We start from the raw sequence: 17,470 nt of genomic DNA on the forward strand, positions 1-17,470 counted from the left end.
GCGCCGCCATTTTACATGGGAGGGCCAATTAAGGCCCGCCCAGTGTGACGTGCGCCAGGAAGCATTATGCGCTCCTTATGCGGGCGGGGGGTCTCTCAGCTGGGAGTGCACTCTTTTGCGCATGCACAAGAAAGAGCGCACAAATCACCAAGGCAAAGCACTGCCTCAGGGTGATCGGCACCGATATAAAACTTTCAATAAAGATTAGAAAAAAATTTCCCTGCCATGTCCCCTCATGTGACACTGTCGTGAGCTGGGACATGTGCATAACTTTTACTGTAAAATATTCTGCATTTTTTTAAAACACTCATGAAACCTCATCCCGCCCATGGATGAGGTTTCATGTCTTTTCAGAAGCCCGCCTGGGCTCCCGGCCTGCCCGCCAACCTTAAGGTTGGATGGGCAGATCCATTAATGAGTTCAATTGTTTTTTTTAATGGCCTTAATAGGCTGTTGACAGGTCAGCATCCGAGCCAGATGCGCACCCGCCAAACTGACAATCTAAGTGACGCGGAGTGACATCAGGACACACGCCTGGTGTCATCCCGCGTTATTTTACGCATCATCAAGCGGGTCCCGCCCCCACTCGCCAACAGGAAGATGCTGGCCCAGGTTTGATTACTTCCGGTTTAATTTAAAAAAAATTTTTTAAAAATGCACATGTTTTATTAATATTGCATATATTTTGTATCATGTGGTAAATATGGTGATCTGATCACAAGTTTGGTGAGCATCAAAATCCTATTGGATGAGAGTGATCCAAGTCATTAATATAGATTGTAAATAGTTGAGGCTCAGCACTGATCCATGTGCCACCCCACTAGTTACAGCCTGCTAACTTGAAAATACGCCATTTATCCCCAATGTTTTCTGTCCATTAACCATTCCGCTATACCTCCAACCTCAAGTGCCATGATCCTTTTTAATAACCTTTTATGCAGCACCTTGTCAAATGCCTTTAGAAATAAATATAAACATAAACTATATACATTGGATGCCCTTCAGCTAATCTGCTGGTTACAAATTTACTAGTTTTTTGAGGCTGTAAGACATGATTTCCCTTCATTAAACTATGTTGACTCGGTCTAATCATATGATTTCTTCAGTGCCTTGTAAACACCTCCTTAATGTTATATTCCAACAATTTCCTGATATTTGATGTGAGACTAACTACCGGTGTTTCCCTGTTTTCTCTCTCCCTCCTGTCATGAATAGTTGTGTTACATTTGCTACCTTCCAAAAGCTGGGACCATTCTAGAATCTAGGGTATGTGACTGTCAATTAATCTACCTTACCCAGGAAGTGAACAATTAAAAAAAGTGGGGTTTCATTTCTTCGGGTATGAATCGTTGTTAGAGATTTTTCGAAATTTCAAATTTTATTTTATTTTCTAAATACTTTTTCTGTCTTCTTTCTTTCCCTGAATCGCAGCACTCTCTCTCTTATTTCTCTTCCTGTACCAATTTAATGCTCTAATTCACCTTCCTTCACGGTTTATTTCAATCCTTAATATCTCATTGGTTAAGGACGTACACACTGTCCTGTTTTTCACCAAGGTCCCAGATGCCCTGTTGCCTTCACCTATTATCAGCTTGCACTTACAGCAACTGTTTGGGAAAAAATATGTTTAAAATCTAACATGCACAAACAAGTATAAGTAATACGGTACGCCGCAAGATTCCCTGCTCCAGCAAAATCTGCACCAAAACATTCCATTAAGAACTGCGTTCACAGGAGAAGGTATGTGAAAAAGTATTTTCCTTCCCTCCAGGTAGATGCCATATTTCATGCATGGGACCCACCAGTGAGCGTCAGAAGACTTTCCAATCATAGGAGCATTATAGCACTGCCAGATCCTATTCTCAACCAACACCCGCATGTATACACCTTTCAGTGGAGTTCAGTGGTGAGAAATCAATAGCAGGATGTCTATTTGATTTTCCTCCAACTCCACCACCACTTCCATGGCCTATATTCTTATCGACAGTCTGGATGAAATTACCCGATTCTTTCCATTAAAAAGTATCCCTTTGTAAAGTCTTCATCTTCCTTCTCCCAACCCTCAAGAGCATTTTAAGGTCCTTTATTTTTTGTAAAAAATCAGGATCTGAATCTGGTTTTGAGAGGGGCTCATAGCCACTATTCCCTAAAGTAGATCAGTTGGGAAACTGGAAATCTATTGCCCCTGCAAGTGCACAGTCCAATTACACTTGCACAGTGACATTTGCTGCTCTGTACATTCATGACAGTCCTTGATCTGAAACGTTAACTCCATTTCGCTCTCCCGAGATGCTGTCAAACCTGAGTATTTCCATCATTTACTATTTTTATTTCAGGTTTCCAGCATCTGCAATATTTTGCTTTTGCTGATATACTGAATCTAGACCAAAATGCAAAGCAGTCATCTAATTCTATTAAATAGAAATTGAAGAAGTAAAGGACAATGTAAGAATAGTTAAAATTAAAGTCACCAAACTTACTTTTCTCCTAGCTGTTCTATGTAGACAACAACAGGTCCATTATCAGGATTGACTGCCTGAATATGTGCATTGTAGCACTTACCATTATCCAGGCATACCTAAGGGGTTATGAAAGAATGTTTTAAAATATGTATATAAACTTTCTAATAGTCTTTATTATTTACCTATGCATGCATCCACAAGAACAAGCAAACCAGAGTGTGTTTCAAAGCAATAATCCAACCAGGACCTTCAGTGAAAGAAACCATGGGAATGGGATGAAAATACTGGGGAAAGACATGGGCTGAGGCGATGAAATATTCCATAGGACATGTTGATCGGCTGCAGCAGGGACCAGAGAGTAATGTTCTCTGTAGACGGCAGTTGGCCCAAACAGATGCATATTCCGTGGTAGTTTGATTTTGGGAATATCCATATAGATAGACAGAACATTTCTTCAGGAGATAGAATGTGTGGGTTAAAGAGTCCAAAATGGACTACACAGTTTGTAGAAGTAACGGGGTGAGGAAGAGTGATGGGCCTTTTCTTATTCCAGGCTTTATGTTCTAATGAGTCACTGCCTTCAGGAGAGGAAGAATTAAAAAGGGGGGAAAAAAAAATCACAGTCGAAAAGAAAATTATATTGTATTATTTCTCAGTAATTTCCCAATAATTAACTGATCATTCCACAAATTCGGAGTGATCCAATAACAGTTCCTACACTCATTAGACTTCCAACTTTTTGGCTCCTTTGCTCTTGCCCACTGCCTTTACGCTTTAGATATTGTTAGAGTCCTGACCAATGAGCTTTGCCAATTACCAACCCCACCGACACTCACGTTTTCCAGTGTTCAAAAAATGCCTCTAATGTGAAAACAACTTGGTTTTCAAGACTTTAATTGACCAAGGTAGTATCTCATTGGCTGTTCATATTTGTTGTATTTTTAAAAAATAACCTGATAGTGGGCTTTCTTGTAATAAATATAATTCCCTAGAATGTAAATGAATATTGTGACCAAATCATTCCTAGGCTGCACTGGAATGTTGCTTTGGGCTGGATCAGAATGCTTCAGTTGAAGTTTGGTGAGAAGATGGGAGGGATCCTTTCATTTTCTACCTTTCCTCAGTAAGAAGGGCCTTGGTAAGTAGCACCTGGTAAGTATTTCTTCTGTCCTTAATATTCTCTAAGCTAAAGGAAGTAAAAGTAAAGGGAGTAATTTAAAAGTAAGTCATGGCAGGGCAGCTGGGCCAAGTGGAATGCTCCTCCTGTGCAATGTGGGAAGTCAGAGGCACTTCCAGGTCCAGGGTGACCAAGTGTGCAAGAAGTGTCCCCAGCTGCAGCTACTCAAAACAAAATCCACATTTCGAAGCTGGAGCTACAGTTGGGGTCACTGTGGAGCATCCGCAATGACGAGATCTTCGTGGATAGCACAGTGAGGTGATCACACTGCAGGTAAAGAGTGCACGGGCAGAAAGGGAATGGGTGACCGCCAGATAGAGTAAAAGCACTAGGCAGGTACTGCAGGAGCCTCCTGGGTCCATCTCCCTCTACAACAGATTTTCCATTTTGGATACTGCTGGGAGAGATGATTTCTCGGGGGAATGCAGCAAGAACCAAGTCCGTGGCACTACAAATGGCTCAGCTGCCAGGGGGGTGGTGGTGGGGTGTGTGTGTGTGTGTGTGTGTGTGTGTGTGTGTGTGTGTGGTGGGGGGGGGGGTGGGGAGAGATAAAAAAAAGTGGAAGAACAACTGCGATAGGGAATTCTATCGTAATGGACAGGTAGACATTTCTGCGGCTGCAGACATGACACCAGGATGGTATGTTGCTTCCTTGGTGCCAGGGTCAACGATGTCACTGAGCGGCTGCAGGGCATTCTGAAGGGGAAGGATGAACAGCTAGAGGTCATGGTCCATATCGGTACCAATAACATAGTTAAAAAGAGGGATGAGGTCTTGAAAGCAGAATATGGGGATCAATCTCAGGATTACTCCCATTGCCATGTACTAGCGAGATCAGGAAAAGGAGAATAGAACAGATGAATGCGTGGCTGGAGAGATGGTATAGGAGGGAGGGATTTAGATACCTGAGGCATTGGGCCCGATTCTGAGGAAGATGGGATCTGTACAAGCTGGACGGGTTGCATCCCAGGAGTCCAGGACCCATATCCTCACAGGTGTATTCGCTAACACTGTGGGAGGGTTTAAACAAGAGTGGCAAGGGCAAAGGAATCTGAGCAGGGAGACACAAGAGAGAGAAACAAAGATAGGAATGAAAGGCAGAAAAGTAGAAAGCAAAAGTGGAAGGCAGAGGAAACAAGGACTAATAGCAAATAGGACCGTGGTACAAAAAAAATGTTAAAATGTTAAAAAGACAAGTCTAAAGGCACTGTATCTGAATGCACCAAACATTCGCAATAAGGTAGACGAATTAAAAGCGCAAATAGATGTAAACAGGTACGATATGATTGCAATTATGGAGACATGGCTGGAGGGTGACCAAAGGTATTCAATATTAAGGACGGACAGGCAAGAAGGAAAAGGAGGTGGCGTGGTGTTATTAGTTAAGGATGAAATCAGTACGATAATGAGAGGATGCTGACTCAGAAAATCTAGATGTAGCATCAGTCTGGGTGGAGCTAAGAAGAAGGGGTGGAAAACATTAGTGGGAGCTGTCTGCAAGCCTCCAAACAGTAGTGATAAGGTAGGGCATGGCATTAAGTAGGAAATTAGAGATGCATGTAATAAGGGTGCTACAGTAATCATGAGTGACGTTAATCGACATATAGACTGGGCAAACCAAATTAGCAATAAAACTGTGGCGGATGAATTCCTGGAGTGTGTACAAGATGGTTTTTTTAGACCAGTGTGTCAAGGAACTGACTTAAGGAACTGGCTATTCTAGATTTGGTATTGTGCAATGAGAAGGGGTTAATTAATAATCTTGTTATGCGGGTTCCTTTAGGGGACAGTGACCATAACATGAAAGGATTCTTCATTAGGATGGAAAGTGAAGTAGGCTGATCTAAAACTAGGGTCCAAAATCTTGAAAAAGGGAATCACGATGGTATGAAACATGAGTTGGCTAAAATAGATTGGGGATCTTCATTAAAAGACATGGGTGGTGGATAGGCAATGGCTAATATTTAAGAGATGAATATGTGCATTGCAACAGTTATACATTCCTTTCTGGCACAAGAATGCAACAGGAAAAGCAGCCCAACCATGGCCAATAAAATAAAGGATAGTATTAGATCCAAAGAGGAGTCATATAAAGTTGCTAGAAAAAGTTACAAACCTGAGGATTGGGAGCAGTTTAGAATTCAGCAAAGGAGGACCAAAAGATTAATACAGAGAGGAAAAATGAGTGTGAGAGTAAACTTGCAAGGAACATAAAAGCAGACAGTAAAAGCTTCTATAAATATGTAAAAAGAAAAACATTAATGAAGACAAATGTAGGTCCCTTACAGGCCATGACAGAAGAATTTATAATAGAAAACAAGGAAATGGCAGAGCAATTAAACAACTACTTCAGTTCTGTCATCATGGAAGAAAACACAAATAATCTCCCAGAAAAATAGGGAAGCAAGGGTCTAGTGTGATGTGGGAGAAATGGGTTCTGATTCATGGGGCACTAGCACCTCTACTGGGGAAGGAGAGAGCTGTTCCGTTGGGACAGGTTTGATTTGAACCATGCTGGGACCAGTGTCCTAGCGAATAGTATAACTAGGGTTGTAGATAGGACTTTAAACTAATTAGTTGCGGGGGGAGAGTTCAAATGAAAGGAAGTTTAAAAAATCAAAAAGAAACGAGAGATCAGAGGTATGGGGTAGTGAAGAGGCAGACAGGAAGGGGCAGAAAATATAAGCAGAAAAGTGCAGAAGTCAGAACCAGAATGAGCAAAAATGGTAAAAAGTCAAGCTTAAGGCTCTTTATCTGAATGCACGCAGCATTTGTAACAAGATAGACAAATTGACAGTACAAATAGAAATAAATGAATACAACTTGATAGCTATTACAGAGATGTGGTTGCAGGGTGACCAAGAGTGGGAATTAAGGGTATTCAATGTTCCGGAAAAATAGGCAAAAAGGGAGGTGGCTTATCTTTGTTAATAAAGGAAGTGATGACTGCAGTTGTGAGTAGTGATATAGATGCAATAGACCATGATGTGGAATCAGTTTGGGTAGAAATGAAGAATAGGAAGGGGAAGAAATCATGGGTGGGAGTCGTCTATAGGCCCCTGAGGAACTGCCTCATTGTAGGACAAATTATAAATCGACAAATAATGGAGGCGTGTAAGAAGGGCGCTACAGTTGTCATGGGTGATTCTAATCTGCATCTTGACTGGACAAATCATGATTGGCATGAGTAAAGTGGAAGACGAATGCAGAGAGTGCATCAGAGACTATTTCGTAGAGCAATACATTGCAGAACTGACTCAGGAACAGGCTATTTTAGATCTAGTAATGTGTAATGAGGAAGAATTAATAGGAAAGAGTTAAGAGTCCTCTAGGGGGTTGCAATCACAACATGGTAGAATTTCAAATTCAGTTCGAGGGCGAGCAACTCTGCTCCCACACCAGTGTCCTCAACTTAAATAAGGGCAATTACAGAGGTATGAAGAAGGAGTTGTCTAAAGCGAGCTGGGAAAATAGATTAAGGGGAATGTCAGTTGATAAGCAGTGGCAGACATTTAAGCAGATATTTCATAACGCTCTGCAAAAATTTATCCAGGTCAAAACTGAGGACTAGATTAGAGGGATGAACCACCCATGGTTAACAAAGGTGGTCAAGGAGGGTATCCAATCAAAAACTAAGGCATACAAAGCAGCGAAAACTAGTGAAAGGCCAGGGGATTGGGAATTTGTTTTTAGGAACCAGCAGCGGATGACTAAAAAGCTAATAAAGAGGGAGAAAACTGATTATGAAAGTAAATTGGCAAATATAAAAACAAACAGCAAGAGCTATTACAGGTATATAAAAAGAGAGTGGCCAAAGTGAGCGTGGGACCCTTGGAGGATACGACTGGAGAATCGGTAATGAGGAATAGGGAAATGGCAGATAATTTAAACCAATATTTTGCATTGGTCTTCACTGGGAGACACTTGAAACATCCCAAAGATATCAGTAAGCAAGGAGCTAATGGGAGGAAAGATCTTGTAACAGTTTCTATCGCGAGGGACAAAGTATTTGACAAACTAATGGGACTAAAAGCAGACAAGTCACCAGGACCTGATGGCCTGCATCCAAGGGTTTTAAAGGAAGTGGCTGCAGAGATAGTGGAGACATTGGCCAAAATATTCCAGAACTCACTGGTTTCTGGGAGGGTCCCAGCGGATTGGAAAACCGCTAATGTGACGCCCCTGTTCAAGGGGGGGAGGGAGACAAAAAGCAGGAAACTATAGGTCAGGCAGCCTAACATCTGTCATTGGGAAAATGCAAGAGTCCATTCTTAAGGAAGAAATAGCAGGACATTTAAAGCTTAACGCAAATCAGAGTCAACATGGTTTTATGAAAGGTAAATCATGTTTCGCAAATTTGCTAGAGTCCTTGAGGATATAACAAGCAGAGTTGATAACGGGGAACCAGTAGATGTAGTGTATTTGGATTTCCAGAAGGGAAGGCATTCTGTGATTAGGGCATAAGGAATCTGCAAGGGATACAGGCAGGTTGAGTGAGTGAGCAAAAACTTGGCAGATGGAGTTTAATGTAGGAAAGTGTGAGGTCATGCACTTTGGTAGGAAGAATCAAATGGCAGACTATTACTTAAATGGAGAGATTCCAAAAAAGTACACCACAGAGGGATCTGGGTGTTCTTGTGCATGAAACACACAAAAACACAAAACCCAAAAATGGCCTGTGATACTGTGAGCTGAATTTGGATTGTGCAATTTGAGCATTTGCAATGTACCTAATTTCACAGGATTCATTAGCACTGTTTAGTTAACCTTACTTCTGGGATGTTTCTGTTTACCTCCCAACAGTTCCTTACATGAGATTGTCTTCAAATAATTTTGATAAACAAGAGATAAACGTCAAAGCTTTACAGAGGTAAGCTTTATATGGAGTGTTCTTAAAGAAAAAGCAGCTGTGTGCACGTTTGACAAAAATACGAGTGCCCAATTCCACACTTGTTGCAGTTTTTTTTTAAGTGCATTGCGCTGAGAAGGGAGAGAGGGAGATTTCTTCACTTAATGTTACTTCAATTTTCAAAGAACACAAGCTGAAGTTTGAAGCCACTTGGTTATCTCTACCTGTGTTTTGTTGACAGAAAAAAGTCAAAGCTACTGGCTTATACCTGTGAGACAGAGATGCCAATTTTATTTATTCATTCATGGGATGTGGGCATCTCTGGCTATGCCAGCATTTATTGCCCATCCCTAATTGCCTTTGAGAAGGTGAGAATTTCTGAGAGAAAAGTAGAAGGGTAGCTTTATTTTAATTTGATTTTTAAAATGAGTTGCATTCAGAATGCAAACAAAGCCCTCTTTAGGGAAATTGTAATGAGGTAGTGTAGGAGGGAAACTAGTCAAAACTGAAAAGGGCTCTGGCTTCTCAGGACCCACCCCGGGCTCGATGACTGGGTCTGTGGAAGACCGGAGAGAGTGTTATGGATGAAGTAAGTGACAGTGGAACAAGGGGGAGGATTGGGGACAACAGTCCAGTGGATTGTTCAAAGAAAACGAGGCAGTAATAGTGATAGGTATTTGAGGGTGGTATGAAGGTCAGTAAGTAACAGGAAAAGTGAAGGAGTAGAGGATGGGCTGGTAATGAGGTTGTGGGAGAAAGCTCAAGTAATTGGAGGAAGAGGGTATAGAAAGGGAGTCACAGACAGTTACATTTTCCCCTACAACTCCAACGCTGAAAGTAGCCTGTAATATTCAATAGCTCCTTCCCGTCACCAAACCACATCATCAGCAATCTAATCCGAAAGGAAAGAAAAACAGACAGATGCAAAAAGTAGTATACGTGAGAGTAACAGATTAAGAGAAAGAGATAGAAGCAGGATGGGGGAGACAAAAATCAGAAAAATAAAAACTGAAAGGTAAGGAAGTGAACATTAATACGAAAGTAAAATAATGCAGATGCTGGAAATCTGAAATAAAAGCAGAAAATGCTGGAAATACTCAGCAGGTCTGTAACATCTGTGGAGAGAGAAACAGAGTTAACATTTCGGCCTATGACCTTTTATTAGAACTGGGAAAAGTCAGCAAGGGTAGGAAGAGGAGTGGCTGTTGGGGGTGACTGAAGATTGGTGCAGAATATCGTGGAGTGAACGGTTCTCCCAGAATGTTGCAAGTGTGGGAAAGGAAAATGTGTTTAATGGTGGCATCATGCTGGAAGTGAAAATGGCAGAGAATGATCCGTTGAATACAGAGGCTGGTGGGGTAGAAGGTGAGAACAAGGGGACCCCTATCATGGTCCTAGGAGGGGAAGGGGCGAGAACAGCTGCAGGCCCTATCAACAACCATGGGGCTGTGGGTGGAGGAGAAATCTTCAGCTGAAGGAAAAAGGAGGACATTCAAAAGCACCAAAATGGATTGTTGCATCATTAGAACAGATGTGACAGAGACAGGGAAATTGGGAGAATTGGATGAAGTCCTATCAAGAAGTTGGGTGTGAGGAAGTGTTGCAAAGTAGCTGTAAGAGTCAATGATCTTCTAATGAATATTGGTTGATAGCCTATCGCCAGAAACCAAGACAAAGACATCAGGGAAGGGAAGGGTTCAAATTGGAAGCAAAGTCAATGAAATTTTCCAGTTCAAGACAAGAGCAGGGAACTGCACCAATGTAGTTAACAACATGCCAGAAAAAGGGTTCTGAGTTGAACTGGAAAAAATATTCCACATATCCCACAAAAAGGCACACATGGCTCAGACGCATGCAGATACCTATAGCTACCAGAAATTTAATATATTTTCTGACTGGAAAAACTCAGTTCTGACAGCATCTGCGGAGAGGGATAAAGTTGATGTTTTGAGTCCATGTGACCCTTCATCAGAACTAAGACATATAGAAATGAAATGAAATGAAATATAAGCTGTTAGAAGGGGGTGGGACAGGAGAGCTCGATAGGGCGCCAGTGATAGGGGAAGGGATAAACTGAGGGAAGTGCAAGTGAAGCGCTTTCCGCAGGGATCGTTCACTCCGGGACACCCTGGTCCACTCCTCCATCACCCCCTACACCTCAACCCCTTCCCATGGCACCTTCCCATGCAACCGCAGAAGGTACAACACCTGCCCCTTTAATTCCCCCCTCCTCACTGTCCAAGCGCCCAAATACTCCTTTCAAGTGAAGCAGCATTTCACTTGCACTTCTCTCAATTTAGTCTACTGCATTCGCTGCTCCCAATGCAGTCTCCTCTACATTGGAGAGGCCAAACGCAGACTGGGTCACCGCTTTGTGGAACACCTTCGGTCTGTCTGTTAGCAAGACCCAGACCTTCCTGTCGCTTGCCAGTTCAACACACCACCCTGCTCTCATGCCCACATGTCTGTCCTTGGCCTGCTGCTATGTTCCAGTGAAGCTCTACGCAAACTGGAGGAACAGCACCTCATCTTCCAAATAGGCAGTTAACAGTCTTCCAGACATAATATTGAGTTCAACAATTTCAGATCATGAACTCTCTCCTCCATCCCCACCCCTTTTCCGATCCCCCTTTTTCCAATAATTTATAATTTTTTTAGAACTGTTTTTCCCTTTTCCCTCCTATTTTTAAATGTATTTCGATCCAATAGTTCATCTCTACCTTTTAGCCCATTTCAATCCCTTCTCCCCACCCCACCCACACAATGGCCATCTGCCACTAGCTTGCTTCCCTTAATGTCCCCATTAGCAAATCCCTTATATAATATCACCACCGTCAACACCGCTTTGTCCTTTTGTCTATGACATCTTTGGCAGTCTCTTCTTGGCCTCCACCTTTCACTGGCCCCCATCGAGCTCTCCTGTGCCACCCCCTTCTACCAGCTTGTTTTTAATCTCATTTCTATATGCCTTAGTTCTGATGAAGGGTCATACGGACTCGAAACATCAACTGTATCCCTCTCCACAGATGCTGTCAGACCTGCTGAGTTTTTCCAGGTATTTTTGTTTTTGTTCTAGATTTCCAGCATCTGGAATATTTTGCTTTTATAATATTTTCTGACTGGCCTGGCACAAGGAAGACAGGATAGTTTGAAAATATAAATGAAATATAGATTGAAACAACCCACACAGTACTTGTTACACTGGTAGATGGCACTGTGGTTAAGCATTGCAACATTTCCGGCTTTTAAACAAAGCCAAATGAAGTGTCCATTGGAATATTTAATGCATTTTTCCCATTGCTCAGGAGGTTGGCTCAGCAGGAACATCCACCAACCAAAGGCCTATCAATTAGACAAGTAACTTGTTGTGTACTTCCTTTTATTCTTTATTGGGATGTGGGCCTGTCAAGGGTCACATTTATTGCCCATCCCTAATTGCCCTTGAACCGAGCAGCATGCAAGGTCATTTCAGAGGGTGCTGTGGGTCTACAGTCACATGTAGGTTAGATCAGATAAAAATAGATTTCCTTCCCTAAAGGGAATCAGTGAAACAGCTGGGTTTTTTGACATTTGATAATTTCATTGCATCATTATTCAGACTAGCTTACAATTAATCAATTGAGCTGTCATGGTGGGATTTGAACCACTATCCTCAGAACATTAGCCCAGGCCGTTAGTCCAGTGACATTAACACTATGCTACCATCTCTCCTCTTGAAGCAAGTGTTTGTTATGACACCCTAATTAGTATTATTTCTTCAACCCCCACCCTCAAATAGGTGTTTCTTTAAATCCACTCTGGTATACTCCATTGCCCTCCTGCTGTGTGTGCTGAGGGCCTTGTGTCCATTTCTAGGCCATGGCGAAAACACCACAATTCCCTACCCCTTACCCCTGTTGAGCAAGTTCCTGGACTGAGGCCTGATCTTTTACCTGAAATATGTGGGCATATTTCAGGCCTATACCATAATCTTCTGCAAATGACCCCATCCTCCTCCAAGCATGTTTTGAGATTACAACTTCATCTCCACACCTTCCGAACATATTTTCAGGCCTGCAGCTTGAGCCTTTTCCTGCAGCAACCAGGGCATTTTTGGGGTTGAGTTTCAGATTTCAGCCCAAACTCCTATCCCTCATCTTCTGCTCTTTCAGTACCAATCCTCTCCTTTGGCCCTTCTCAAAAGGCCAAGAACAAACAGCAAGTTTTGTGCACACACACAAAAAAAAATCACCAGAATTCTTAATTCAAAATTGAAACATCAAAAAACAAACATTATGCACCAATGCTTACCTTACATTTGTCCCCAACAGTGTACTGCATTCCAGCAGCAATAGAATAATCTCTCTTCTGCTGAGCTGAAAAGTAGTTTAAACATAAATATTTAAAAGCAGCAATGTGTGAAATAGCCAACTCAGAATCAAACGGTTGCAAGTAATACAAGCCACACACCTTGTTCTGATTTCAGCCAAACTTCATACTCAATATTTCTGTAAACATTTGGATTGAGTGCTTGGAGGACCTTTCTAGGAAAGGTGATGTGAGCAGAGCTTTCACTTTTCATTTGCTGTTTCTGAGAACACAAGAGATGATAAACACAAAAGTTTGAAATATTTTAAAGATTTGCTTGAACATTAAAACATGTAGGGATAAATATTTATCTTGGGGGCAGTGGCACAAATAGACAGTATTAGATAGGCCACCAGTTATACACAACAGCTGGTATTTAATACTGGAGTGTCAGGAAAATATAATAATTTTCATAATGTTATTGGAATTTATGGTAAAGTAGAAATAGTATGTGTCTATGGGTCTGCTTGTGTATGCGCGCGTGTATGCGTGTGGGTTTTAATTGAATTAGACAGCTGGTCTGGGTGCCTTGATGCATCAGATGGGAAACTAGGTTTGAAATGCTAAGTAGGTAAACATGGCCGAAGTTTTAGAATGTGAGGTGTAAAGTGATCATTTGCATTTTTAAATAAACCAGACTAGTTTGAATTCAAAAGAGGGGGTGAAATGTTTCACCTAGTCAGAAGTTGTTAAGAAACAGTGTGTTTATTTTTCCCAAAGATAAGTGGTAAAATTGGTACTATGATTGATTTTTAATATTAGAAGGGTAAAGTCCAAAGACATAGTGAAACAATGGGAATTTGCATTCAAAGGGGAAAATATGTATAAAGGAGAGAAGGCTATGTGTAAGGAAAGGCATTCTAAGATCTAACAATTTTGTTAAGCCCCCAGCCTCTGTGCCCAAACTGCTGTCTGCAAGGACTTAAGTTAAGAAAACTCACTTTGAATTCAACTGTTCAGGCTATCAAGTTACTTTACCCGGCTCTTTTAAAATCTATGCGTTTTTACTGTTGCCTTAATGGAGGTGTAACTGAGTTTTAGATTAATTAGGAGAGCTAGGAGTTATTATAGTAGTAATTTATAGACCTATGTATGTGCTTAACATTATTTATTTTATTAATAAATGTTTAATTCAGTTTTGTAAAAACCCTCTAAGCCTCGGTGGCCTTCTTTTTACTGAATTCAAAGTCCGCACCTCAAAATAAATACAAATGCAAATAGTTGTGACAGCTGCTTCAAGTTTCCCTCTGGGATTTGAACAGCTTAGCATTTACCATCTGCTGTGCCATAACAGAGTCATACTTAGCACAAAGGTTGCGGTTGCTGGAGGTCAACCATCTTAGTTCCAGGGTATCACTGCAGGAGTTCCTCAGGGTAGCGTCCTAGGCCCTATCATCTTCAGCTGCTTCATCAATAACCTTCCTTCCATCATAAGGTCAGAAGTGGGGATGTTCGCTGATGATTGTACAGTGTTCAGCATCATTCGCGATTTCTCAGATAGTGAAGCAGTCCATGTCCAAATGTAGCAAGACCTGGACAATGTCCAGGCTTGGGCTGACAAGTGGCAAGTAACATTCTTGCCACACAAGTGCCAGGAAATAACCATCTCCAACAAGAGAGAGAATCTAACCATTGTCCCTTGACATTTATTGGCATTACCAAAGCTGAATCCCTCACTATCACCATCCTAGGGGTTACCATTGACCAGAAATTGAACCAGACTAGCCATATAAATACTGTGGCTACAAGAGCAGGTATGAAGTTAGGAAACCGGCAGCGAGTAACTCAAATCCCATCTCCCCTAGGCCTGTCCACCATCTACAACGCCCAAGTCAGGAGTGTGATGGAATACTCTCCACTTGCCTGGATGAGTGCAGCTCCAACTACACTCAAGAAGCTTGACAGCCTCCAGGACAAAGTAGCCCACTTGATTGGCACCCTATCTACAAATATTCACTCGCTCCACCACTGACATACAGGGGCAATAGTGTGTACCATCTACAAGATGCACTGCAGCAACTCACCAAGCCTCCTTAGACAGCTCCTTTCCAAACCCATGACCACTACCATCTAGGAAGATAAAGGGCAGCAGACAGATGTAAACTTCCCTCCAAGCCACTCATCATCCTGACTTGGAAAATATCGCCCTTCCTTCACTGTTGCTGGGTCAAAATCCTGGAAATCCTTCCCTAACAGCACTGTGGGTGGATCTACACCACATGGATTGCAGTGGTTCAAGAAGGCAGCTCACCACCATCTTCTCAAGGGCAATTAGGGATGGGCAATAAATGTTGGCCTAGCCAGCGACGCCCACATCCCATGAATTAATTTAAAAAAAAACTTATTTTTACATCGATTTAACAGCACAGAAACAGGCCATTCAGGCCAACTGTCACATGCCAGTATTGATGCTCCACATGAACCTTCCCTACCCTATTTCACTGCACCCTATCAGCATATTCTACTATTTCTTTTTCCATCATGTACTTAACTAACTTCCCCTTAAATGTACCTATGTTAATTGCCTCAGTTGCTCCATGTGGTAACAAATTCCAAATGTTTCTCCTACCTTGGTTTTCTAACCCAAGAATTTCCATCAATGCTACGCTATAACCAGCTGCTTGTGCAGAAAAGCCCAGGGAAGTGACACGCTGTTCTCTAACCCACTTCCCTTCCTTGTCAAGGGGTGTTTGGCCTCTGCTCTGCAGTACTTTACTATATGGACTCATCAGGATGAATTTTAACACAGGTGAGTGGGTGGATTGGCAGAAAAAAAGGCAAGTGCTTCAGGAAACTAATGCCAACCCACAAGCTTCTGGGCTTTAGTCAGATGAGACAAAAGGCAGGCAGCCAACCTGTTCCCAAGCTGGCATTTTAAATCTATTAATGAGGCTAGAAGCTTCAACATTAACCGTGGCTGGTCAGATTTCTCAGGCCTTGAGAAACCTGGCAGTTGCAGCAAAGTGAGGACAGCCTCAGAAAAAAGGTTAAGTGCCTTCACAGCACAGCCTGTGGGCCAGGGGGAACAGGAGTACTTCCTTTTATCTCTGATCCATCAAAGCACCTCCACATGGGGTCAGGAATCAAAGCCCCTTTGAGAACACCATCAACTCAACCACACCAAACCGCTCCCCCCCAAACCCTTGGATCAGGGAATCAGGCCTAATTGGTAATTTGGCCTCCTCTGGAGCGTTTGCTGTCAGGCTTGGCTTCCAGTCAGGCAATCAGGGAAATTTGGACTTGTGGGTTTCCTGCGCACTACCAGGTCCCTCTGCTTCCAGCGTGTCAGAATGTTAAAACCCCACTTCATTTGGGGAGACCTCAGATGCAAACTCATTTCCTACTACTCTGTGGCACATGACATCACGGATCCTCAAATTTTCCACGACACAAGCAAGTTACAGTTAAGGCTAGTAAGTCACAGAAATTTAGATGGAGACAGGTCCTGGGCTTGATCCCTCATTTCTCCAAGTTAGCCGTCTCAGCCAAGACAATGATAGAAATATAGAAAGGTACCTAGCAAGGATCTGCGCCCCCACAAAGGTGAAAAGAAAACAAATGAGATATAGATAGTCTAAGCTAAAAAGAATTCTCTGCTAACCACGATATAATTGTGTCAGAAAATGTTATATTGTCCAAAAGTAAGCTAAAGGAGGATTAGAGCTTTATGTCTGGGATTGGTGGAGTCTGTGGGCTTGCCAAAAAATAATCCCCTTAATGTTACAGCTTTAAAAAAGCTTTCGTAGAGTAAATTTTCCTATAAATTGGCTATACAGTGGAACCAATTATTACAAATAAAGTCATTATACATCTCATTTGCTTCTTCAGGCAGCAATTCCAAACATTAAGGACCTTAACAAGTATGACTTCACTGTTGCCAATTTTGTAATAATGATGTTTGATTGTATTTACTAAGTGGTATGATTTGAATGTGCTCCATCAGTAATGAGCAATAGATTTGTGCTGTTAAAAAAGCATCTATTTGGTTTAAGCCAATTCAGTGTGTATTCAAGTGTCAGTTTGGCTCAAGCAATAACATTCACACCACTGAGTTAGGAGGTAATGACTTCAGGCATCATCGTAGATTTGTGCACATAAATTTGTGTCAATGTTTCAACGTAATACTGAGGGAGTGCTGAATTGATGGAGGTGCTATCTTTCAGGAAAACATTAAACTTGTAATACCATATATCAAAGTTTACAATATTACATAAATTAAGCATTACCTTCTGGGCTTTATTACATGACTGGAGCTTGAATCCATTCATGTCACCCTCATTAGCAGTTTTGCCCCTGTTAAAGATTGTAAAAGGATATTAAAGTATGAACATGCTAGAATAATACATGTTTTAAAGCAGCAATAAGACAGCAGCAAAATTGCAAAGAAAATTCACCAAAATGACCTGAGAAACATTATAATTTAAACTTAACCCTTTACAGTTTCAAAAGAAATTAAACCTTCTAAGCAAATGTTTTAGCACAATGCTTAAATGTTCACTCTTCCACATGAGATTAACTTTCACATGGGGATACTGTAATGTAAAATGCTGGATATATTAACATCCCCACCACTAGGACAAATAATCAGATTAGTTTTTAAATTAACATTAACTTCCAAAACAATAATTGGGTTAA

At 41.7% G+C, this 17,470-nt stretch overlaps 1 protein-coding gene across 4 annotated transcripts in view; it reads right to left on the bottom strand.

Moving 5' to 3' along the window:
• otud4 (OTU deubiquitinase 4) overlaps nucleotides 1–17,470 on the bottom strand; it is a 109,907-nt gene that overhangs the window by 60,861 nt on the left and 31,576 nt on the right. For all 4 annotated transcript variants that reach the window (XM_041186435.1, XM_041186427.1, XM_041186445.1 and 1 more), the window contains 4 exons: nucleotides 17,062–17,128; nucleotides 12,938–13,058; nucleotides 12,779–12,843; nucleotides 2,481–2,578 (listed from right to left, as the gene is read on the bottom strand). In XM_041186435.1, the coding sequence (XP_041042369.1) occupies nucleotides 2,481–2,578; nucleotides 12,779–12,843; nucleotides 12,938–13,058; nucleotides 17,062–17,128 (351 nt within the window). The remainder of the gene's footprint in view (nucleotides 1–2,480; nucleotides 2,579–12,778; nucleotides 12,844–12,937; nucleotides 13,059–17,061; nucleotides 17,129–17,470) is intronic.

This window comes from Carcharodon carcharias, chromosome 1 (assembly GCF_017639515.1).
Source record: "Carcharodon carcharias isolate sCarCar2 chromosome 1, sCarCar2.pri, whole genome shotgun sequence".
Classification (NCBI taxonomy): Eukaryota; Metazoa; Chordata; class Chondrichthyes; order Lamniformes; family Lamnidae; genus Carcharodon; species Carcharodon carcharias.